Source organism: Neopsephotus bourkii, unplaced genomic scaffold, assembly GCF_033783945.1.
Source record: "Neopsephotus bourkii isolate Nb327-2 ecotype Australia unplaced genomic scaffold, CSIRO-AGI_Nbou_v1 NB_1825, whole genome shotgun sequence".
In the NCBI taxonomy this organism is placed as follows: Eukaryota; Metazoa; Chordata; class Aves; order Psittaciformes; family Psittacidae; genus Neopsephotus; species Neopsephotus bourkii.
The window spans coordinates 13,459,366-13,485,423 of NW_026902298.1; the positions used below are offsets into that span (position 1 = coordinate 13,459,366).

Consider the following 26,058-nt stretch of genomic DNA (forward strand, 5'->3'; position numbering starts at 1 on the left):
TATGTCCAATTTCCCAAAACAGGATGTGGCTGGTGGCTGTGATGACTGCCCCGTGTGACTCTGCAGGTGTTTGTATCCTGAATAATTGTATAGAACTAGCAGTTGAGAACTCATATTGCTGCTGCCTTTGAGCAGTGAAATTTTCTATGCTTAGCAACCCTGCTCAAGTAGTAGATAGGTGTCTAGCATCGTACAGCTAGATGGTGTTGCTCTACTGTATCCCATCTATTACTTTTAACAGGCTTTTACTTAACATTTGTAATTAATAATGAGGTTTATTAACATAGATTTTTGAGGCTGCAATTTTGATTATACCATGCAATACTGCAGCACAAAAGTCTGTGTGAAATGTCAGTTCTATTTTAGTTTAAAGGCTTCATGCCTCAATTTCTCTAAAAGAAACCCCAAAATGCTGGCCACAACACAGGAAACACCATAAAGAGAAATGAGTGTGCAGCATCTGCATCTGCTACATATCATGGCTCCATTGCACTGCCCTCCAAAGAAACGAAGTCTTGAAGAGGACAAAGCAACAGCTCCTTGAATTATGTTGTTTCCCAGCTAAAATCCCTGTGTAAGCTGCTGCGTGCTATGCAGAATAACTGTAACTGTTGTGTACAGTGGAGAAAAATCTTCCCCATCCCTGAAAATTTGTTGCAGTTAATCCTCTGTAAACCATTCATTCACACTCTGCACAAGGGCCACACACATGTACACTGGTGTTTTTACAGTCAGTTGCATATTTAAATATTGAAGCTTACAGAGTTCTTGATGATTACACAGGCCCTCTACAAATATTAAGCTAATATTTATGTATGAGTTGATCAGCTGACCATTACCTAACTACATTAACTGAGTGCTACATTAGACTACAGTAAGCAGTTCTGTAAACTTTTGGGGGGAGGATATCAAGCAATAAAAAACCTGCAGAAGAGCAGGTAGTTCAAGGTAAGTTATTCACAATCAATTCTCCATTCATAGCTTCATTATTTTCTCACTAGATCCTGTTGGATCCACAGCAAAAAGCAACTGGGGATGTACAGTCCTTTTTTATGCACTGAAAGAAGCCTGGGTCATCAGTCTCTCTGGTTCGGCATAGTTTACTGTTTTTACATTGGCAAGTAGTTCAAGTACAAGTGAATTTCTACAGCATTAATTTATTTTACATAGCAAGGTGTAATAATGGACATGTCTGTACTTTGAAGACAACATTAAAAAAAAAAAGCCTTAGGTGTCATATTCTTTCTCACCTGTAAAGCAATTACCTGTTTCTGGATCCTGCCACACTGGAGAGAAAAATATAAACACCTTAACTTCAGCATTTCAGGCAAGGATACATAAAGTTGGTACCTATTAAAACTGTGTTAACATAGGAATAAGCTTATGAGACCGTAATAAATGCTTTTCAGAAATAAGCAAGAGTTAAAACGATCATATGCTGCCACACCACTTTAACAAATAATTCCAGCAGTGCCCAGGGCAAAACCATCACAATGGCATCAAATTCTTTTTATGGTATACTGTAAAGAAACATGAGGAAAACAGGAAGAGAACTATGGAATTTGTTGTTGTCACATTCATTTATAGGTATTCATTGACTGCCACTGCTCCTATATGATGAGTATTCAGAACAATTAAGAACTCACATTATGAAATAAAAATTAGTAACCACAAGCCCTATTTGTAGCTAAAAATAAAATACCTTTGAGTCTCTGTTATTTTTCCATACGCAAATGCACACACAAAATTATAAAGGAAAAAAGCAAGCCGCAAGACAAAACATTGGCTGGTTGAGAAATCAGCAGTCCTTCAATCTTGTACCAATGTATAAAGGCTATTAGAATTTTTGCATTCCAGAAATTTTAGGGGAGAAATACAGAATGTAATGCCAAAAGTACTCAGGAACTAACGGAAAGGGAACTGCATTATTTGTGGTCCATAAATTACAAATGAAAAATGAAAAAGAATGAATTTATATAAGCATATACATATATGTATATATATAAATATTTATATTATATAATTTACCATGAGGACATGCAATTATTGGAATAGCACCTATTATACAATATAATACAAAGGAATAGACTTTCCAATGGTACAGTTTCTTCAGAAAAAAGCAGGTATATCCTACCTATTGCATTCATCTGTAGTGCTCGAAACCTGAATGAAATTAAGGTTCCACACTGTGCTACATTACATATGGGAAACAATACACACATTCATAGTAAGAAAAGGAAAAAAACAAAATCAACATAGTCTGACAATGCACGTGAAATTCAGTGCAGCTCCAGGGCAGCTTTAATGCAGCATTAGAATGTGTTAGCTCAGAGACAAAAATATTCCCTTTATAATCCAAAGGTATTCATTTGGCAGAAGTTAAACAAAAAAGCACAGATACTGGCTGGAGAGGCAGATGACTACAGCAAGCAGATCAGTAATTGACAAGTATCCTACGCATCCAGCATCCCTACACCAGGGATAATCACGGAGAGCTGGCTGCAGTCTTCTCAGGCTTGCATTCTTTAACTATTCGAGCCTGCTATTCTCTTCTGAGTATAGCAAAAGGTGCTGTACCATTATGTTCCCTACAGAGATCCTGTAGAGCACAAGGGATTATTAAGTGCCTATGAAACAAAGTTGGGAGGAATTAAGACACCATGGACTTTAGTGACAGACACTAACGTTTGGCTATTAAGGAACCATTTGGGCAAAAGAATGACAAGAACCCAATGTAAAAGATACCTCAGATTGTTTTCTGTGTATTATGACTAATATTTTTACCCAGATTTTGTAAGGGTGTTAAATATATTTCTGTCATCTAAAGCTTACGAAGTTCACAAATCAGACAATCTCCCCATCTCTGTTTCATCTTTCAAGTTTTTATAAAACAAATAATCAAAAAAAGAAATCTTGGTTGGTAATCAACTCTGTCCGGCAAGATCAGTGGTTTCAGTGATCCATAACTAAAGGAAAAACAAAAGCCGGCATTGACAAGGGTTCTTTTTGCAGCTAAGGGAAAAAAGCTACTTCAGTTTTCTAATTTGTTTTCTAACTTGTTTTCTAACTTACATTGCTATTTATTGTAAATTTGCAACATTCAATGAAGTGCAGACACCTCCTCCTTTATCTCATTTTCTAGACAGGAATGCTTTTCCAGATTCTACTGAACATCGGCTGAAGAATCACACTGTGACTCCCAAGAAGTGTATGATAAGTAACTGAGAATCAGCTTCTCCAATCTTAATTAGTATTAAACACACCTCTAAAGAACACAGCTACAAAACCATCTTGGGAAATGTTCATATTAAATTTTTAATGTTATCAGTGTCAAGAAGGGGTAAGGTATATGATACTTCCCTAGGTAAAAAAATCCATGCCACCGTAGACAGGAGACAAGATAAGCACTAGTGATTCAGAGATGTGTGCAGCTCAAAATGGAAGAGACTTAAAAGGTAGAAATACCATCGTCTTCAAAACTGTGTGCTTCTTTTAAACTGCAAAGACATGCTTGAGCAGCACTTATCTCCCAACGTGATGATGTCATTTTGGGAATAACCGTTTCAGGTTTTTCTTATGTACTCCTTGATTACATAAGGCCTTAAATAATTAGGCCAATCTTCTAGCTAGGTAAACTAAAAACATAGAAATAAATATCCTTTCAAAACACTCACATTAGAGATATTTTTTATTCTAAATACATTGCACCTCTTTGACTACCTAGTCATTCTTATCCTGGCCTCTACTTCCCCTCTTGCGGATCTGCTTGCTGCCTGCTCTTAGGCAATGCCTGGCCACTTATTTACACAGAATGTTTTTATGAACAGTTTATGAAGCTTACTGTCTTTTAAAAGCGCAGATTCAACACCTTCTTTTTTTTAATATATTTTTTGATTATTTTTTTAAATACACAGTACACAGACAAAACATGCATCAGATTTAGGAGGAGGTTCTATACCTGTCAAGGCCCAGTTCCTATCTGCTAAGCTTAGTGGTTGATTTGCTCCTTCCTATGGGAGTCTTAGTGTTTGGGGAATGGTGGAAGGAACTGCCAGATCCTTTCAGACCATTCTTGCTTGGTTTGTTGCAGCAGTGCTCTTGTTGGCAGGATCTCCTAGAAGATGAGGAGCCTGAATGGCTAGGAGGTGATTTACTCCTCCCAAGATGTGGGGATGAACTCCTCTGATCATGATGGGGTCTCCCAGCCCGGGACGGAGAAGAACTGGCAGTACGGGGTAAGGAAGAGCTCCTAGGGGAGGCACTGGGACTGCGTCGGGGGATGACAGGGCTTTTGGGTGGTGTTTTTGGACTATGTGGAGATCCTGGACTCTTACACTGGGTAGAACTCCTTGGTCTCTGAGATCCATTCTGTAGGATTTGAGCCAGACGTGAGATAAGATCTGAGTCCGAGCTGCTACTCCCTAGGACTCTGTATCTGCGCAACCTTAAGAAGAAATGAAGAAAGATTATTTCTGTTCCCATCTGTTCACTGAAGTTCATATAGAAACAGTATCACTAGAAAGTAGAGATGATCTTTCATTGCAGAACAGACATCTGGAGCTGAACTATCCTACAAGATAGAGGTGTTTGGATCTAGGCTTTGGATTCTATGTTGTTCAAATCAACACAGTATTTATATTCACATAAACTCACTCACAGCCTAAATGTTTACAGGATAACTGAAATTTCCTGGTGGTGCTGGAAGTACACTAAAATGCAGTGCCTATTGTCTCTGTTTTGGAGGGGTACACCCATTCCTGCACATCAGTACTCTCCTATACATGATTTTAAGGGATGACAAGGCACACCACAACTCCCTTCAGAGGATTTCACACTACTGTATCAAAATTCTCCTTATCCTGGTAATGTAGGCACTGAAGAAGCTAGATCATGGTTGTCTGTATATAGAATTGGCAAGGGAGGCTTCTAGAATTCACTCTGCCCTCCTTTAATTAGTGTTTTTACTTAGCCATGATCTGAGCATAGCTAGCTAACTCAAGACTGATGGTTGGAATCTCCAAACCTGAACATTTAAAATGTATACAATAAGAACAGTTGAATTTTCAAAGAGGCTGGACAAGACAGATCACACAGATTTCTCTGAATTTGTGAATAATCAACAGTTCTGGAAAAGTGACCCCACTTTAAAAAATACCCAGAACTGTAAGGATTTAGTCACAGATTGACAGGTTTCAAAATACTGAATATACATCTATTGATGTGTAAGTTTTAACAGTGAAGCAGGCTCCTTCTTGTGTATCAGCCTTTCCTCATTTGTTCTCCAACAACATAAGCTTTCTCAGAGGACTGAAGCCCAGCATTTTTTAATCAATAGTTAGAGGTTGTAACTTCTACAGGATTACACACTGCACAGTGACTGCAGCCTAGCTCAAATCCATTTTCAGCCTGGAAATGTATCTCTGTTTTCTCTGCATTACCTAGCTTCTACCCCAGGTCTAGCAGGTGGTTTTCCTGGTGGTGGCCGAGGAAAGAATTGAGCTGAATTTGAACTGGTGACTTGATCAGTGGCTGCCCAGGACACTGGCCTTGGAATCTTGCTTTTTCTGGACTGAGGGCTGCTTGGAGATAAAGAGCTATCTTCTGTCTGCTTGCTGAAATGAGAGTCCAGTGTCAATCTAGAAAATGAGGATAAGACATCATCCTCAGAAAAAGGTACTGGAGCAGCAGCCTTTTTTTCCTCCAGTGACTTATCAGAGGCACTTGAAAGGTCACCAAGGAAAGATTTAAGTTGTCTCTTTTCCATAAGTAGTCTGACCAAGTCTGTCTGATGGGCCTTTTTTAGAAGCAGCTTTTCCTTTGCTGAAACAGAAGAGGACTCTGAAGTTGAGTCTATCTCTTGTGCTAAAACTGGGATTCGGCTCTGCCTGAATACAAAAGGAGATTTAACCAAGTCCTTCTTAGATCGATGAGAATTCTCATTTTCTGAAATGCAGTGGAACAGTTCTCCATTTCTGGGAGCATTTTTCTCTTTTTTGTCCTCCTGATGCAGAAAAGTACTAAGGGCCACTTGGTGGCATTTCAAGTCTTGGATATGGACTTCTTCCGTATCAGAATGAAAACCGTTTTCCTGAACTGGTGCTGTTTTGCTTGTCTGCCTATTAACATGTGAGTTGGTAAGTCTTGAGGGAGAAATTTCTGATGTTTTAGGTGCTATCGATTTCAGAACCTCATCTTGATTTGGTATCAAACTGACAGGTCCTGGCTTTGATTCTTCAGCAGCTTCAGTGTTCGTTAGAGGTTCTTCCTCTGCAGATTTTGAGTTTCCTGGCAAGGAATTCTGTTCTTTGCTTTGCATTGCAATGGCATCCTCAGAAACCACCGGAAGCTTTTCTTCCTCAACCTCCTCTGAAAGAATATTTTCAAGTTCTTTCTCTTCCTGTATCCCGCCATGTTGCTCAGGTAGGTCCTGTTGGCCACAGTCCAGGACATTGACGCTTTCTTTGACAAGTCCTTCTGTGTCAAGCACCTCTTGGCTCATATTAAGTACCAAATCTGGTCTGCTGGCACTATCTGGAAGTGCATCTTCTGTCACAACCACACCTGGAAAACTTTCCTTTGGAGAGGAAATTTCCACAGTGTGTTCCATAGACGGAGCATCCTGCTCTCTTTTCTCCAGTTGGTGGCCATAATGAAAGCTCTCAGAAGCAGACTGTGTGGATGCCACTGAAGGTCTGGGTATTGTTATCTGCAGTGGAAAAATAGAGAAGGAAAAGATGAGAAACTCAGGAATGTTATACAGATAAGATTCTTTAAATATAATTTTTGATTCCATGTCTTCAAGATATATTACACAATGAATCCTATGATTCAAAATGTTCAAGTAATACTTAACTTCACAATTTACATTTAGATAATTAGGAAAAAAAACAAAACCTCTATCATCCCAGGAGAGAAATGCCTAACAGGTAAAAACAAGCATAAATCTCAGTGGAAGGTTGCAGTAACCAAGTAACCATCGTGGAAATCAGATCCAGCCTAAAAGGTAGGCTTGTTATTTATTTTACATTAGTTTATATACTCTTAGAATAAGTTGTATATAAATATAAAATCCTTAACAAGTAGATAACAGTATTTTTAGACAAGTATAGTAGATGAAGAACAGTGAGGTCGATTCAGGAATGGACTTCAACTTAAGCAGAATTTAGATAAAGACTTTATTTGCCTGATTAAATACAACCATACCCATAACACCTACATTTACATCCAGATAAACATTCCTGAGTACCCAAATTTTAGCTATTACCTTCCCTGTAGAAGCTTAGGTATTGTTTTAACTCAGCTATCTGGTTAGGGTATCTCCTTACCTAAGGTCATTAAGAGATTCACAAACTAAATATTCACACATTTAAATCCCCTAACACATCTAATCCAACAGATAAGGATAAAGCACTCCTAAAACCTATATACCATATTGGATTCAAGTCCCTTTGTAAAACAGTTGGTTACGATGAGTACTGCTTCTAGTACACAGTTAATGTGCTAGAGCACATGTCCAGGAAATGGCAAACCTGCAGTCATGTCTCTCCCCCACTGAAGAACGCAAGCCCACTTCCCCTAGTTCCCATTAAGTACAAACAAAACCAGAATGGAGTTGTTTCTCACCTTCCCCACTGAAGTCAGGCCACTGCAGACAGAAATGAAATTCATGAGGTTCCAAGTCTAAGAGAGCTCTCAAAAAAGTGAGAGGAGTTTTATCTCTATTGCCAAGGGAGGAACACACTCTCATGTGGAGTCCTAGATTCAGGTTTATACAAATTGGATAGATTCATTTGGTATAAACAGTAAAACAATCAAGGATCTTTCTCTGCATGGACAGAGTCCAGCTCCTTTTTCCCTTGCATTCTTTAGCCTCATGAATCTGACACAGTTTGAGTGTGTAATATTCAACAGAAAGTGGAAGACTGAAGCCTGGGTTTAGACAAAAAAGACTTCCTTGATGCATTGATGGTGGAAGAGACAATTCGTGGCAGCCCATTTCCAGTGTTGCCATGATGCTGGTATGTTACAATACAGATTTCACTTGGCCTTGCTGCAGAAATTATAAACGCTGCTTAGTGGGCTTTTGAAAGAGCTAGTACATTGGTACTACTGGGTGGTAGAAACCAAGCTCATCTGTCAGGACCCATAACAATTTATGCTGTGTACTCAAACTTTACAAATACAGAACGACTCTCCAAAATAATTGACAGTGAAGGAGACATACTTGGCTATCCCACGAGAATATAACAGTTTCATTGAAATTCCTGATTATTTTTTGCATTTTCTCACAGTTCTATATAACAATTTCTGTCATTAGTGGTGCACATTTACCTCCATGAAACACAAATATCCAACTGATATAAACATTTCATTGGAACAAAACATGAAACATAAATCACAGGCATAAAGCTGAACTAAAGAGAGGACAATTATGTTGAATAAATTATTTGCCTTTTCCAAACTTCTTACTTGATGAGGTAGGCTGGTTGCCAATGCAAGCAACCAGGGAATCAAAAAACAGCTGTTTTCCACATATCTGAAGGAGGATGGCTTCCCTTAGAATAAAATGGTCTGGTGTCCTCTCAGATTTCAGAGGTAGGACAAGCTTAGTTATTTGCTTTTAGAAGGATATTTATCTCCTCGGCGTCTTTCCAGAAGGGCCGCATTTGCATTTAAATCCTCCCTTGTTCAAATATATTTTCATGGAAACTCTTTTCCTTGTGACCTCTCTCATATGGCAATTCCTGGTTAGGTGAACCCAGTTCTTATCCGAACTTTATTTACGTTTTACAACAGACTTTATATGCTTTGCCACATCTAGAGAGAGAACTTCCTAGTGTTTCAGGTCTACCTTCGGCAACCCAGATTTAACCTACTCAAAAAAAAAAAAAATAGAAGCTTGCTGAACAACCCACAGTAGAACAGGAAGGAGCTATTTGCAAAGAAAAACACTGAACAAGCAAATGATAGAGAAAGATACTCTATGACTTGGCAACAACAAAGACTTAGTACTACTGACTAGTTCACAGTTTCAGAAATGGCTTTTTGAACACATACATCACTTACTTGATTTGTGTTTGCTAACAAACAGAAGTTTGTTTTCTCAGATGGTCAATAAACCTCTTAGTAGTCTTCTCAAAGGACAAGAATTAAATTATATCCTCACTGGACTGGATATTTCACCTATTTGTGCAAGAAATTTAAATGGGTAATGTACAGGAAATGCCCTTCACACAAGGGTTGCTGCAACTTCAGGTGCAGCTTTAAGAAAGAAACAAAAGAAAAAGGCCAATTCAAAAAAAATCTGGGATCGTGCATGAAAAAAAAATAGAACTGAACCCTGTTAAATCACAGGAATGTTTGGGTTGGAAGGGAACCTTAAAGAGCAACTAGTTCCAACCCCCCTTGCCATGGGCAGGAATACAAATGGTTTCCTTTGGAAAAACTTGGATATAATAGTTATTGATGAAATGGAAGAAGATTGTAGACAATCCTCCTAAAGGCTCCTTATAAGATTTCTTTGGCTAAAGCATCAGTTTCTTTCTAAGGCTGTCCACTGCAGAAAAAATTCATGATTCACGCTATGCAGGACTTTAAGTAAAAAGATTGAAGGAAGTTTTAAATCCCATAACACAATTTAAAAAACAAAACAAAACAAAAAAAAAAAAACCAAACCAAACAACAAGTCCTGTAGCCTTAATTATTCCATAAATAGTCTCCTAATTCTCTTGATTGTGAAATCTTACAAGACAGAGGTCATAATCAAGGCGTCTAAGGAGGGCTGATCCCAAGGCATGAAAAATACACCAACTGAAATTATCATTTATTCTAATTCAGGGAGACTGGTATCTCAAGGTTATTCAATACATACCTGGTTACAAAACAAATAATACATGGGCTAATATGCAAAATCAAAGAAAACCTACCATAATCATAAATAAAACTCATATTTTCTTTTCTTTCTAATTAAAATTATATCCTATGAGATTTCTACGGCTAATCATGTCAATTTTGGAAAACACTGAATCTGAGGATAAAAACTACAATGAATTAAAAGATTACAATTCATCTAAGAAGAAAAATGTGGGAAATAGAATTTAAAATGACGCCTTTCAGCTCACTATAATAATCAGTTTATAGCACTATCCACCCAATTACTGCAATTCCCATACTTCAACAGAAGTTATGTGATAAAACAGGTTACTGAAAATGGCTGAGACAATAAATGGAATAATGAATTTGAGGTTCTCCTTTCACTCTGAAATATTTAAGTGAAATTATTACCATCATGATCTTGAATTCTTTCCTCCCTAAACAATTTAATTCCTTTCGGTTTCTCAAATTAGCACTTGACTGAGACAAGAAATAAGACTTCATTTTCTTCAAGAAACTTTATGAGATGGTGAGTAGGACGTTAGGAAGGAAAAAGAACAAAAGAACAACAACAACATAAATATCTCTTGGACATCCTTTATGACATCTGACAAACTTTCCTTCATTTAAACCTTTGACAGGCTGCAATAGCAAGTGATATGCTTGGATGAAATCCTCTGAACGTATGCAGAAAATTGCAGGAGTGAAATACTGAGGTTTGCTCTGCAAAGTTGCTAAGTGTGAAAGATCTAAAGGTGTGAATATAGATTATTGTACGATACAATACCAGCAGGTAAACATCTGAACTCTCAGCAACAGCTTATTCCCTCCACTCATGCTGTCTGCTACCTCATGACATGCAGGCATGCCAACTACTGTTAGGACTTCAGGCCTCTTAGAAACAGATCTGTTATTTAGCTAATCCTGTCATTACTTGTAGCTTCTCACATTAATAAGCCATTGTCATATTACCTGGCATTCTGAAGACACTTTACCTCATTCAGTTTACTCTTCAGGACTTCTTTCTTACCTTAGTAAAGTTTGTGTATGTGTGAGAACAAACATCATGTATCTTTTTTCCTTGCTTCTCTTTTCCATCTATCATTAGCTCTATTATCTACCAGGAATGTGACCAACACTAGTATGAGTCTGCGGCTTCTACAGTACCAAACAACCTCCCTAAATCTGTCCAGTTCATCAACTTCCTCTTACTTCATGAGTTTTTCTTTACTTGTGTCACTTAATTTCTATTTCCTTGCACAGCTACATGCAAAGAAATGTGAACTGGAGTTTGTATGAAAGAGTAGAAACTTTGTTAGTGTTTGTAATTTACTGCTAGTATCATTCTCACATGAATAAACCACTGTTAGGCTTACATCTTTGTACATAACTCACATAGTTTACTGTTCAGAACAGCCCTCCTACTTTCCAAAATCCTCCCTACGTACTGCTATCAATCCTATTATCAATTGACTATTTACAGTCTAATCCTTTGTATCTTTTATACTTCCTTCCCAGATTAAATTCACAGCAGGGAAAAAATTAAATATAATTAATTATAGATTTACTAAATTACACTGGCTATTTCTACAGGTAAACTAACATGGGGAGAAACAGGAGAAATATATGGCTGTAATTCATGGTGTTAAAAGAACCTAAGACCAGAAACTGTTGTTAATTTTGATAATCTCTTTCAACAGTCCCATATATATGGTACTGCAAGCATTGCAGGCATTTGTAGGAACTGGTGGTCCCCAGGGTACTACCACCTTCTGTTGCTAAAAACACACACAACAGGCCCTAATCCTAAATTGAAGGGAAATAACATATGAAAGCTTACCTATAGCTATCTGAATAGAGGAACACATTGGCACAGCTCTTCAGATATATTCTTTCTGCTATGCTATACTGCTAATTTTTCATCAACTTATTTGAAGGTTGCAAGAAATGGAAGGAGGATGGAATACACATTCAGAGTTGAGAATGTACAACTGTGCTTTCATATTCTTCAATGTGATAGGTATCTTTTGATGTTAACATACAGATCTGTGTATACAGTCTTTTTTAAGGGTTATTAATCATGGCTTAATTTCAGTATTCTTTAAGTACCTTCTCCTTTTCAGTTATTTGTATGTCATTTACCAAGTAAAGGAAGATATTTTTTAACATAAACCTGTATCCAAACATCCAATATGGCACATACTGATTGCTCTAAAAGCAGTATTTTTAATTGCTTTTACAGAATGACTCTCATTGTAATAAGTGGCTAATTGGTTTGGTAATGTGACTAAAACAAATAGTCATCTAATCGGAAACTTCCTTTATATAATGTATAAATCAACTGAAGAATGTTCTTGAAATTTACTTGTATTGTTGGAGAACTGGGAGTCAGTGGCACTTACAGATTATTACTTCAGAACTCTCATACAATACTCCTATCATAAGCTCCTATTATAAATGGGCTGCTATGGTAAGATTTTTCTGGAGTTCCACAGAGACAGTCTTTTTCTAACAAAGAAACATGAATTTGCCCTAAAGAACAGTTCAGGGATCTGAAGAGGCGGCAGCAGAAGCCTATTTCACCTTCCCATCTCATGCTATTATTTCCTTCTTTAAAGAAACTGAATTGCTGCTACCTTACCATGCTCATTTTCTAAAGTCACAAAAGATCTAGAGATAAAGAAATATTTTCAGAAGTTTGGCACTTGGAGACTTCTTCCTCTGCCATGCAGGAAACTACTGATTCATGAGGATTGTGGTTTAGTAACAAAGCCAGTGAGCTGATATTACACTTTCAGTAGCACAATATAGTAAGCTTTTTTACATCTAGATCTTATAAAACATCTACCAATTTTCTGTAGGATGCAAATTAGTTCGCCACAAGAGGTTATGTTCAGATATACTTAGGGAATCTGCTGCGCAAGTATACTTAAAGGCCTCGGTTAAGCAAAATATAACAGTACAAATGAAGGTTCCTCCTCTAACAGAGGACACTTTAAGTACAAAGTGACATTTTTTAATTAATGGTGCCACTACTTTTGGTATAGAAAATGCAGTTCAAATATTTTCGCAGCTGTTATTATCACACCTAACAGTCATGTAAGCATCTTTAAGCAAACCTTGTTTTGTTTCAGCAGCTACCTGTGAGAAATATCTTAGTATGTATTTTTCTTACTTTAGAAAGTGTTTTTTTCTACTTTTGCATGACCATTTTGAAGTTAAGCTCTGTATTCGTATCTGCCCCTACAGAGAGAATACCTGTAATTTTCAGAAACAATAAAAACAAGCTAATACTTCCTCAGGAAAACCATTAACTCTCATTTTCAAAGCCACATTATACCTTGTTTTTTTTTAAACACAGTATCTTCATTGAATAGTTCATTTGAAATGCTCTATTCTAAGCCCAAGTTCAGTCCAAGTAATTAGACTTTCTTTGTCATGGAGAAAAAAAAAGCAAGCCATACATAGAGACTCTCAAGACTCTCAATCACATAAGCCTGTTTTTATGTATAATAGCAGTAGGGTCTGGCTATTACTCTTTAGAGTAATTCTGAATATTACTCTCCAACATAACCATTCCAGCAAAGGGTAGTTCATACATAAGATCTGCCTTAACACCCATCTGCAGACTTCAAATGTGTTGATCTTTTTTGTTAGTATCTGATTCCTGTGAGCTATTGTCTAATTCTAGGTTACTGCTGTGCTATACTTATGCTTCAGTTTTGCTATTTATACTGTCGGGTTTTTTGTAAAGGTAAAACTATCTTTCATATTCAAACAGCAACACTCCACAAAAATTTAATAAAGTTAACAGCCTTCCTGACTTCCAATCCTCAAGTCAGACAGTGAATCCACTCATCTATATTCTGTAATAAAGTCCACTTCTAAGATTGGCACTATATTAGCACATTCTAATTCTCTCCATGCTCCCCATGGAGAGAATCTGTGAACTCTACAATTTCCATGGATGAATCCAACATAACAGAGAAACTGATGAAATCACACAAGTACAGTTTCCATAAAAATTCTAATTTCAACAGGATTAAAATTACTGTAAAATTTGTAAACATAAAATTTCCTTTTTTCAAACTTCAAATCCAGATTAAAATTTTCTTTAATCTCTCCTCAGAATAGTTGGGATCTATCTAAAAGCATTATGGGTTTCCTCATGTCCGCAGTACACTACCACTGACAGTAGCTGTAATTTACATAAAGAACTAGCTGCTTTCAGTTTGCTTATAAGCACGCTTAATAGAAATCCTTTAGAGAAGACATACCTAGAGACAGGAGTCTGATCTATACTAAGGGTCTTTCTCTTTTCTTACAATGTTATTTATATGTTCTCTCCTGAGATCAGAATCCAGTTTATCTTTTAAAACAAAATACCTAATACTTCTGGCAGCCTGTTAGGTTACACAGTTTTTCCTCTGTGAACAGGAGTTATGGTAAATGTAAAGTGCAGCCCCGTGACATAGTTAAAGCATTAACAACTGCTGCAAGATTAAGATTACAACACAGCTGATCCACCCAAGCATTCAAGCAATCTACAGTTGCCAGTAATACATGTTGCCACTTCGATATTTAAGCTCGATAAAAATACTTACAAGGGCATTGTCAGTTCTGATTCTGGTTTAGCCTGGTATTATTAAGATTAGTTATACCAATAAAGGAGCACCACTTTAGCCGATCTGTAAGATCTCTGCATGTATAGTGTTCTGTGTTTAGAAGCTACTGAAAGCAGTCAGAGCAGCTCTACATTTGTAGCTACATAATAAGCAAACACAACTACCCATGGTTCATGTAGTAGTAACACTGCAGAATTGCCAAATACAGGAAACATTAATACTAATTCAAAACTGAACGGGTTTTCAAAAATGAAAGATTGGCATATTAGGGACCTCCACTTAGCACTTGTCCTAGTTTCAGTGTTTCCCCTATTTTCTCTATTTTAAAAAGTTCAGGAGAAAATGCTAGGATGCTGATAAATCAGTAACTCCAAATAAAGACATATTTTGCTCTTCTAATTCCAGTTAGTCCAGTATCATGCAATTTTAATGATGGCAGACAACAGATTTTAAGAGAATATTATTTTATGGGTGATATTGTAGATAATATCTGCAATTATTCATACACAGTATGTATGATATAATTAGATCAATTATACCTTAATTACGTGAGACAATCATCAGTCCTTGGGCTCTGAATTCTAACTACCCAATTATTTCAAGATTATTGTATCAATTGTCATCATGGAAACAACTGTTGAAACCAGAGTTCATCAGCTCTCCATGGGAAACCCCACAGACCATTTAGCTTTCCTGAAACATCTTTACTTATTCTCTCCTAAGGAAATTATGATGCTAGAAAAACGTACTAAATCACATGTGTTAGGGATAAGATAGGCATTTAAACAAATAAATAGATTTGACCATTTCAGGGACAGACAAGAACAGGTGAGCCATGTGGTTATGAATTTTGGGAATCTTGAAAGTACAATGGATTCCAGAAAACACGACATTTAAAACAATAACTTTTTATAGGGTCATTTTCCCCACATGATCAGCGTATGTGGACGCTATTACCATGGCTAATTTATTGTCCTGACCTTCACTATAACTTTTCTGCTGTTTCTAAGAGAGAAACCTACAGAAGGAGAATGTCAGGCTCTGCCACTTCAAATGGATGTTTTCTCTGCAGGCAGCATACGATTTGAAAAAAATTAAGACATTCGTAACAACTGCCTGTCTTCAACTGTTAATTCTGTAAAATTTACAACCCGGAAAGTTTCCACTGGAAGAACAGCTAACTCAATGCTGTAATTTTAAATTCTTCTTTACACTAAAGGTAGATGTAAAAACATGCCTGAAGAACTCTCCTTCAGACAACAGACCTTACTAAGCCTTGTAGGCGGCATTTGTATTTCTATGTATCAAGCAATTGTCTCTGCCACTCAGATAAATGCAATAAATATAACTTTTTACTTGTTTGCATTAGACTGTAGATGAAAATTGTTCAAGAAACATCATTATCAATATAAAATCCAGTTGCTTAAAAGAATGGGAGTGACCTGTGAGCTTCTGTGTGTCTTCCAGACACCCCATTTTTCATTCTAAAATAATGCGTCCCGATATTCCTCATCCTATGTGGTTTTGTACGGAAAATCAATATCCTCCATTGAAACTTACTAATGAAGAAAATAATGTCACTATAGCTGTAATCATGTATCATTGCCCTCAAGAATCTAACAGTAACATCTGAAAGCAGAATTCTGAATCTCAGCTTGCGTTTGAATCTGATTATACACATTACCAAACACCTTCACTGATGCTGAGTGAAGCCTGTAATATCACAGCAACTTAATTTTGGCCTAAAATTTATTGGGGAAAAAAGTTATTAACAGTTACCTTGTCATGACTGAGAACTTCAGCACATTTTCCCTACTTAATAAAATCAAATCTACTGTGTATAAAGCAGTTCCAGCAGTTGCTGCACTCGCATCATGTTTTCCATTGACCTTATACAACACTATACAGCCCTCTAAGGAGCAGAGTTCAGAGAACTTATCTGGCTGAAAAATTCACAGAAAAAAAGACAGAGGGTATGTTTCAAGAGGTTTTGCTGTACAGTTGGACCATGCTATAGAGAAAAGGATGCTAATAGTACTCTAGCCCCACTCTTCAGATTCAATACAGTCAAATAATTGTTTTTCATCAGTTTTAAGTTGCCAGACTATTTATACTGCAGGCTGAATAACTAAGGAGAGTTGAAACAGAAGTATTCCAATTCCCTTCCATAATATATGCATGGCAAGAGAGGAGCTCTCATTATCAAACAAATAAAGGTAGACCTACATCTCATACCCTCTCTGCACTACTGAGCAGAGAATATTGCACAGATTTTATGACTTCTACCTAATGTCAAACTAACAGAAGGTGGGTTACAGTTCCTGAACCCTCAAGTGTCAACAATCAGGAAAAAAAATCCCTTTGCTTGATTTCAGGAACAAAAACGTATTTTTTTTTTTTTTTTTTAATACATGAAACTATATTCAACAGCACAGATCCCTGTCCTCTGCAATTCATTAGTTATGAATGTGGAACCCAATTGCAAACAGCAGGAAATACATTAAAATATATTCAGTACCAATATTTATGCAGAATAATACAAAATCAGATTAAAATTCTATTTAAAATTTAACTGCAGAAAAACTGTAGGTTACTAACACACATATTCATCCTTCATGCTGCCAGAACTTCTAGCTTGCTAAGTACCTAACGTTACTGCAGTGTAGAACAGAGAAGGACTTGCAAAACTATTTCAGTTCTTCAGTGAGCCATAAAGTACACAAGGCCCTTGGTTGCTGGGATAAACTGAAGAGCCATATGCTTGTAGTTTCTGTCACAAATCAAAACCTGGAAATTAAATTCTCAACAGTCAGGACTTTCAAAATCACAGCTTGAAAAGGAATATGGACTTACCGGGTAAAAAGAAAGAAGCAGCACCTGAGAATGCTACATAAAATCCTCACACCACTCAGTAGCAGCACCTGGCACAATACCAGCTCTTTATCACATCACAATAAAGTGTATCACTTTGCAGCCCCTATTAATATTAATACTATCTTCATTTGTTGAGTACTAAGGAAGCTGGAGAAGACCCTCTGTGAACAGTTTGCTAATTAAACCTGCAATACATTCTGATTGGAAAATTTAAATTGTAGATATACAGGCAAATTAAGACATTTTGCATCCTGGGATGCAAACTAATCCTGAAAAATACTGATGCTTAATTTTTAATGAGTTAATGTCTCCTAAGTCCCTTTTCCCTAATCAAAGGGAATGTGGTATTTTGATATTCCATCACAGAATGACAGTAATGAACATCCTGGAGCTAATGTTTGTTTCCATAAATTGAGGACAGAGTTATTTTTTTTTCTATTCAGACAAAAAGCAGCCAGAGGCTGCAGGATGAAACCCCTGCTTTTTCAGTTAACAGATAAAATGCTGACATAAGTACACTAGCTAGTTTGCCTTGTTATCAGTCACCACTGATCCTATGGAAGTTTGAAAGAACCTAACGTTGATGGTTACTTTTAACATCAGTACTCCTGTGCATATTTCACTGAAAAAAAAAGTCTTTCACAGAGAAATATTTATAGTCAAAATACATCAGAAATAAAAGGCAACACAAAATATAATCCAAATGAAATATTAATGGTAAAATGATGATGATATGTTACAGTTTTAGGCATTAATGCTATGTCATACTGCTTTACCAGTCAACGCAAACTCATGCTGCTTAGCAAATCACAATATTTTTGTGACTAATGCACAAATTACTGTTAACTTCAGTTATAATTCTAAGCCTTCATCTTTCTCATATTGAAATGAAACTGGGAATACAAAACCATGAAAAGCACCCTTTCTCTAGTGACATTTTCCAGTAGCTATGACCCCTGATAATTGCCATCGTTTTGTATACTGCAAGCAGTGGAACAATTCATTATTTGTTCATTCACAAAGTAGCAATTTGACTATCTCCAGGTCCTTTTTTCTCACATTAAAATAATTTAGATAGTGCAAATTTTAGTATGTTCCCAATTAAATATCCACCTGGTACTTATTATATAAGCACATTAAAAAAAATAGAGGTTTTAATCTTGGTTTAGAAAGAAACAAAAATCTTTTTCTGGATTTTATAATCCTATCTTTTTCAAGAAAAAATCCCTCTGAAGAATTGAATTTATCTCCCAAAACATCTAGAGATGCTCAGTGCTCCAGATCATAGCCTGAATAACAGCTCCTTAAATATTTTACCTCTTCTAAGTGGGATGATGCATCTTCCTCATAAAGTATTCCTGACTTTATTCCTGAACAAGTTCCATTCTTATTCCCCAAAATTACCTTTCAAAATATTTTTATGATGTTGTGTATAGCAGTATGACCAGCACATGCCTTCTACTGGCCTGTGCAGAGCAACTGAAAATGTTTAACTTTGCAGATGACTGCTACCATGCAGTCACTTTTATGAAGACAAGGCTTATTCACCTGCTGAAGTTGTGCTTTTGTGATGCGAATGACAGGGGGGAACTTGTTGCCACAGGGAATGACAGGAAGCTGCCTACGACCAGTTGAGCGGGAGGAAGAGGAATGGCTCTCAGCCGATTGACTCCTTGGTAAACCAGCCTCTTTCAGAGGGTCCAAGTGGATGGATAGATTGGCTATAGGGCTCATGGTACGGAGAATGGGACTTGAAATTCTTGGAGTGGAGAAATGCAGCATATGAGATGAGTTCAGCTGTGAGAACAACATGGCAGGGAAGAAAATAAGGTTTAAAAAATCAAGTTTAAAAATAATGATTCTTGTTTATGTCTCATCTATATGAAGTTTCTTAGAAGACTATATTTACAACGCACAGGCTGAAAGCTGGTAACTGAAGAGGTGTTTTGAGTGAAACCTTCACATTTTCCATCAATTAAAAACACAACAAAATCAAATCCAAAGTGAGTATCCTTTCACTAGCTGGCTCCTACCTTTTCATTCAGTCAGTCGGTAGCAATCTAGGGCAAATTTATTACGTTAACACAGTCTGTCCTGGTTATTGATGATTCTAATAAACATTCAGCTTTTACAAACAATTCTGAAATCAACTGTTTCTTTGCAAGGCCTCTTCCAGTGCTGAACAAATATCTGATGGTGACACATTTAAATACCTGTAAATGAGATTACTATACACAGTTTGCAATTCTTTGTTCCAAGTATATTTAGACAAAATCATGAAGAGCAGAGCTATGGAAATTTTTGCAAACTTCATGAAGGTCATTTTCTGTTTCCTGCTATTGTATATGTAGTTATAATCTGTATTCCTTGGAAACAGACAGCACCTGTCAAGCACTTCAGTTTCCAAGAAAAAGGTATTTGCATTGTGTCAGAAATAAATGGAAATGTAAGAGCAGGTTTTTGATAAAATATAATATTACTTCAATGTACAAAATTCTAAACAATAAAATAGGTTCACACATTCAAACTTCTTCTATAACCATACACATATATTTACGGTATTAGGTAATTAACCAAGTTTGACTGGAGCAAACTGTTGTTTAAATTAAACTGCAGATGAAAACAGAATTTGCTGTTGCATATCCATTTACTTCAACTCCATTAGGGAGTTTTCTTCGCTGAAATATCTGCTTGTCAAATTCATGCTGCAAAGTTTTCTACATGAAGTTCACTTCAATTCAGTACAAACACAGTAAATGAATGAGGCCATGGTTCAACAATGCAGCAAGTGCAGCCCCAGGCTCTTAAGTACCAGAGCAAGGAAAAGAAAACTTAAGCTGCAAAGTGCTGCTCCAGGGTTCACCATTAGACTAGTGACAGATTAACTGCATACCAGCAGACACTACTGCAAATCAGGTACTGTCTGTCCTCCTTCAGCCAAAGTCAACACAAAGCCACTATGAAAGCATTAAGTCATCATATATACCCTAGGATGCTCTGAATAGTTCAACAGAAATGTGACCATATGCCCATAATTGAGACAGATCAAACTGGTATTTGCTGGTAGCACACAAAATCTGTACTGCAACTGGAAACCCATGACTGATAACATGAAAATTTGTTCTCTTATCTGCAGGTTTTATCACAATAAATAGCATAATTTGTTGTAACTTTCTATGCCTGAAACTTTCACTTCCCAAGCCAAGTAACTTAAGATACCTTTCTCTCTTATTTTTGAGTTCAGGTTTCTTCCTGAACTGCTACTACTTTACATTCACATTAGAATGCTGATGCTGCATGAAACAGGTAAGTGATCTTATAATCAATTACAGGAATTTCATGTACATATACGGCTTTAGGAAGAACATTTATCTACAAACAGAAGGACTGCAGATGAGCAATTTTTTCCTTCTCGAGAAGATAAAATCATGGGTGAGTATATGAACTTCTAGTTTCTCATACAGGAGTGTCCTTGCTACTACTTACTTCTTAAATAGTGATCAATAAAGCCCTGAAAGAAATAATGAATAAAGAAGAATCGAAATAAAAAAATGAAAAACTACATAAAACAGGAGAACTATTTTATTCTATCGCCACTGAAGTAATTGCTTGCATATTTAACAAACCTATCAGAATAAGCTCAAAGATAGTAATTCATCATACATTCTCCTAAGTGATTGCGAAGAAGGTCACTAGAAATCCATATGGAGGGTATGTTCATAAGCATTATGACCATGAGTGCTAACATGTCCTAGAGTTTCAAGCTGTGTGAAATGAGTAAACAATTTCAGAAATTATACTAAGCTATTATACTACTATAATTTCAACATCTATTTTTAACCCCTTTTAGTTACACTTAAGTCATTTGATTTATGATCACAATCTTGCATTCTTGGACCCAAGCTTCTCTTACTAACTTGTGCAATATAGTTAGTAAAGTAAAATACAACCTTTTGCCCATTATTTGTATTGTCAGGAAGGCTCTACCTAGATAAAACTGCTAAAGAACAAGAACATCTGCTCCACAAGCAAGTATCAGATTCAAAGAACAGTTTCAGGTGGATACATGCTTTGAGGAAGAAAGAAAAGGGCTCTACCAAACAGCTCCCTAGGGTCACCAGAACTCTGGAATAGAGAGGAGGCATAAATATACTCTCTCCCTGTGAAGTGCCTAGGACACTAACCTGTAAGAGCAGCTTGGCTGCAGTACCCACTCAAGTAATATTTAAAGATCTTTTATGTACTGAAATACCACCAATGAAGGACAGAGAGAACAATTCACTCCCAAATATCCTCCTGGGCTTTGTCTGACTTTCAAGGGCTAATGAAGTAGATGGTAGACCACCACAAATTGCCATCACAATTGGAATAGACACACTCTGTTCCCAGTTTCTAAACCAACCAAATAATTTCTATTTTCTTTATTCCCAGTTCAGTTTATAATTTATATTCCACATGATTCACCTTGAAACAACAAGTTCTTTCCTGACATTTATCCTGCCCTCACAGCACTACTTGCCCGTGCAGGATAATATAAGCCATATTCATTTCCCCCATTTTTGAGGTGGTGACAAATATCGCTTACCTGCTTTCAAAGCCAAACCAAAATATAATCCCATCCCAGTGTCTATTTCAACCAGTATTTCTTCCAATAAATCTTATAATTAATCTTGTTTATAACTATTTCTGCTCCCATGCTCAAAAGCTTCTTCCTTTGCAGATACTGCCAGTTTCCACTGTAGTACCTGATATTTACATTGTTTCTACTTTCAGTTATAAGTAAAATAGCAATTTCCCCCCAAAACCTAAGTTTGTGTAAAGTGGGATTTGCATACAAAATCGCAAGCTGTTTTTTAATGGCTTTTCAAACAAAACCACCTGCTAATTGGTATTTTGTACAGGAATAGGTGTTGCTCTTTCCTGTTTTACTAAAATTGACATAAAATACAAAAGCTTAACAACTAAAAACAACTGAGGAATTCAGTTTTTCACCTTTAAAGCTTCTAACCCATCAAAAGCTCTTACAACTAATATTTCAATGTAACTCTCAAAAATCTTTTCCTGTTTAACACAGTTCTGTATTTTGAATCATGTAAAATGCACTTTCTGTAAGCTACATAATCCATGAAGTACAATAGCTGAATATAATCTTGCATGAAAGATATGATCTTACATTTTCCGTGAGAACCTAGGCGTATTTGAAATTTTGCTGTACAGCTACAGTTAAGTAAAATGAGTAGTTCATTTTTACCATAAAGCATATTCCACACCTATAATAAATGAGTAGCTGGTGACAAGTTGTTTTTTTTCTAATGAGAAAGTATTGCCCTTTACATCACAGATGTCATAGATGACACAATACCTAGTGACAAAAGGGGAGAAATAAAACCAGGAGCTGATTCCCAATCACTTAACAATTAAACTCACTTCCTCTTTAATTAAAGCCAATAAAGTCTGTTAAGAATTAGTGACAAAGGAGGAAAAAAAAGTAAACATTCAAAAACTGTGCAAATTAGTATTCTTTAGGAAAAACAAACACAAAAGAAAAGAGGGTGCAAGGGAAGCAAAGCAATCTGTCTTAGTGAAAACATTAGAGCAAAGCTGTAGTTGCAAAACTATCTTAGAAGTGAGAAGTAGCAACAATTTATTAAAGCTAACAAGTTGTTTGTATAAGTACAATTGGAAATTTCAGAAGGAACAGGAAGAAACAAAAGGAATTCCAAAAGAGAACACTACGTCAATGCCGGTGAGAGCAAGTAGCACAGTTTCTTTAATTTCAGGCATTTAGGCTTTTCCAGGAACACACGAAACATTGTAATGCAGTATTTTACACATTCAGTTAAATTTTACGTTTATGTACTGCAAATATAATAAATATACATTTGCATGTATATCACTGATTAGGAATCACTGCATAAGGACCTTATTTTATATATATATATGAAATATTTATATAAATTAAGGCCAGTTCTGTGGATCATATCTGCAGAATTAAAAGCTACTTTCATGGGAGAATGTAAACACTCATATAATAGAATATGAAAGATCAGTCCTCAAGAATCAAGTCCCATATCTGATGAAACTAGAAATTTCTGCCACAATACTGTATTTTAGTCACTGCCTTTTCCCTTTCTCCTCAAATAAGTCTGAATAAAAAGAGGTTCAATAAAGCGACTGTTTCTCTTACCGGAGTGAGTGCTCCTTCTGCTTGAGCTTCCATAGGACTTGTAGGAGTGGCTGCGAGCTGTCCAGCAGCTCCTGACAGAAGTTCCAATTTATCTGTAAGTTGTTCAGAAGCAGGAGGATGACACTCCATGGCTAGAACTAACTCCACACCTGAGGTCTGGTTCTTGGCATGGACATTGTTTCCTGCCCAACCACCCTGTCTGGGTTGCTCTTCTGCAGGAGACTCCTCTAGAACTTGTAGTACCTCTGGCTCTTCATCTGAGGGACTTCCAGTTGCTTTGTGCCCTAAAGCCTCATTTGTTCTGAAGTCCTGCAAGTCCCGTTCCTTATCTATTATTACCCATTCCTTAGAATCAACCTCCTGCCTGCAGGAGCTTAAGTTAACAGCTACAAATCCATTGCTAATAACACCATCAGCATGTTCTGGAGAACTAGCTGACACAGGCTTTGAAGCATCTGGAAGATACTCTTCATCATAGTGCCAAACATGGTCCGTGCGGGCAGCCACAGGAGCAGGCGTTTTCTGAGAAAGAGGAGGAACAGCAGCAACAGGAGTCTCTGCCGTAGCATTCAAGTCTTTTTGCATCTTCCCCAAACTTAAGAAAAGAGGATAAAATCGAAATTAGTTAATAATTAATAATTAAGTAAATAACGTAAGCTATATTTGAGGGGTTTCAGCAGAGAAAAACTGTATTTATCTAAAACCTACAATGGTTGAGACAAGTAACTCTGAAGTCAAGTAAAAAAGGGTGGGTGGTATTAGATTTACACATATGGTAATTGTAATGTATCATACTGTACTGTAAATGTAATTACCAGAATAGAGAATAGTGAGTGGATTCAAACTCTTGAGGCTACCACCAGATGTCCACTGTGCTTATTTTATGCTACAAAGCAGACTCAAATCAGAACAGAAGAAACAGATGTGTCCAGCAGCAGTTGCCAGACGCTTTCAAGAATGAATTGTTTTGATTAATTCCTTACTTATGGCTTTGCATAACTTCCTTCACTGAACAAATTCAAATTCCTAACCCAACTTTGATGTATTTGGAAGGATTTTGCCAGTGTCAGCCTCTCAGCTCTCTTCTGTCATAACTCAGCCTCCACCTTTCACTCAGATTTCGCTGTGTCCTTCCTCCCCTTACTCCTTGTACACATAGGCAAATTGATGGAATCTGCTGTTGTACATCTGTCTCTTCTTTACCTTCAAATTCCATTTTAAGACCTCTGTCTTCTATCAATTTTTATGTTGACACAACACTTCTGGGCATAACTAAACCTGCTGCATGCAGAGAGATTCCCAACTTTACCTCATAACTCCACTTCTTGTAAACTGTCCTTCTCCTGTCCTTCTAACCCCATGTTACCTCTATTGAGCACCTGATATCATTCTTACTTAAGATGAGTTGTACTGTCAAGAATATCCCACTGAAGAAAAATGAAATAAGCATCAGGGTTACACCACTAGGTCTTGAAATAAATTCTCAAGTGTGGAAGTCTGAATTTAACTGTATAGTAGCACTAGTGTTTTTTTAAACAAGCTACCAAGTAGTGAGATCCATTAATCAAGCAATATTATGAACGCAGTGAATACTTTGCTGTAGTTTACATAAGCCTAACACAGCAGCTCCATTCCTGGTTTCACCTGGCAGAGGAATTATACTACCTTAACTATACAACCTGAAAAGATCTAAGCATAAGAAAATGATAATTTCTTTACCAGGTCTCAAGAAATTTATCAGTGTCTGGCTTTGACTCCAACGTCAGACGCTTCTCCAGTTCAAAGCTGTGAATTGAACGTAACTTTCGCACCAGTGGGACATCTCTGTCTAGCTGAGTGGTCTCCGAACGAACACGAATCGGAGAACCGAGGCTCGGGGCATTAAGCATGCCATTCACTGGCCCATGGCTATTTTCTTCCTCTGTGGCAGCCTGTGCAAAAAGTAAAGTAAAAATGTAACTCACTTAGAGCAGTTAAAAGAAGAAGAAGTACTGCATGGTAAAAACAATCCAGGGTTTTAGCCTGTGATAATTTGTATTTGAACCCTTAAGTTCATGACATAGTTAAGGAAGCTTAGATATGCTCTTCAGCACACAACAGACAAAATACTGGTGACATACTAGGTCTGGGTAGGTCTGAGATCAGGAGTTCCAAAACCCCAGTAATACACTTAAATTTACTTTGGTATTTCACACCCACATCTGAAATTTTCTTTAATGCTCTGAAACCTGGCACTTGGTAGCATCTTCAGTCTGCTTCTATAGTCAAGTGCTCTTATTTAAAAAAAGTTGGCCTCGGGTAATATGGTTTAGAGCGAGGTGTCCCTGCCCATGGCAGGGGGGTTGGAACTTGATGATCTTAAGGTCCTTTCCAACCCTAACTATTCTATGATTCTATGAATCTAAGTTAGCTTCCAAGCTGCCTTTATGATTCTCTGAAGCACATAACACTGTTATACACTAAATCTACTACATAATTCCTGTGACTCAGAACTATGTT

The 26,058-nt window shown here is 36.9% G+C and overlaps 1 protein-coding gene across 3 annotated transcripts in view; it reads right to left on the reverse strand.

The window, feature by feature from the left end:
* Window positions 1–899: 899 nt before the first annotated feature.
* Window positions 900–26,058, reverse strand: part of TTBK2 (tau tubulin kinase 2) — a 67,202-nt gene continuing 42,043 nt past the window's right edge. For 2 of the 3 annotated variants that reach the window (XM_061343693.1, XM_061343692.1), the window contains 5 exons: window positions 25,279–25,490; window positions 23,560–24,154; window positions 18,921–19,169; window positions 5,439–6,706; window positions 900–4,444 (listed from right to left, as the gene is read on the reverse strand). In XM_061343693.1, the coding sequence (XP_061199677.1) occupies window positions 3,976–4,444; window positions 5,439–6,706; window positions 18,921–19,169; window positions 23,560–24,154; window positions 25,279–25,490 (2,793 nt within the window). In that variant the 3' untranslated portion in view covers window positions 900–3,975. The remainder of the gene's footprint in view (window positions 4,445–5,438; window positions 6,707–18,920; window positions 19,170–23,559; window positions 24,155–25,278; window positions 25,491–26,058) is intronic. The other variant, XM_061343694.1, reaches the window with a different exon arrangement.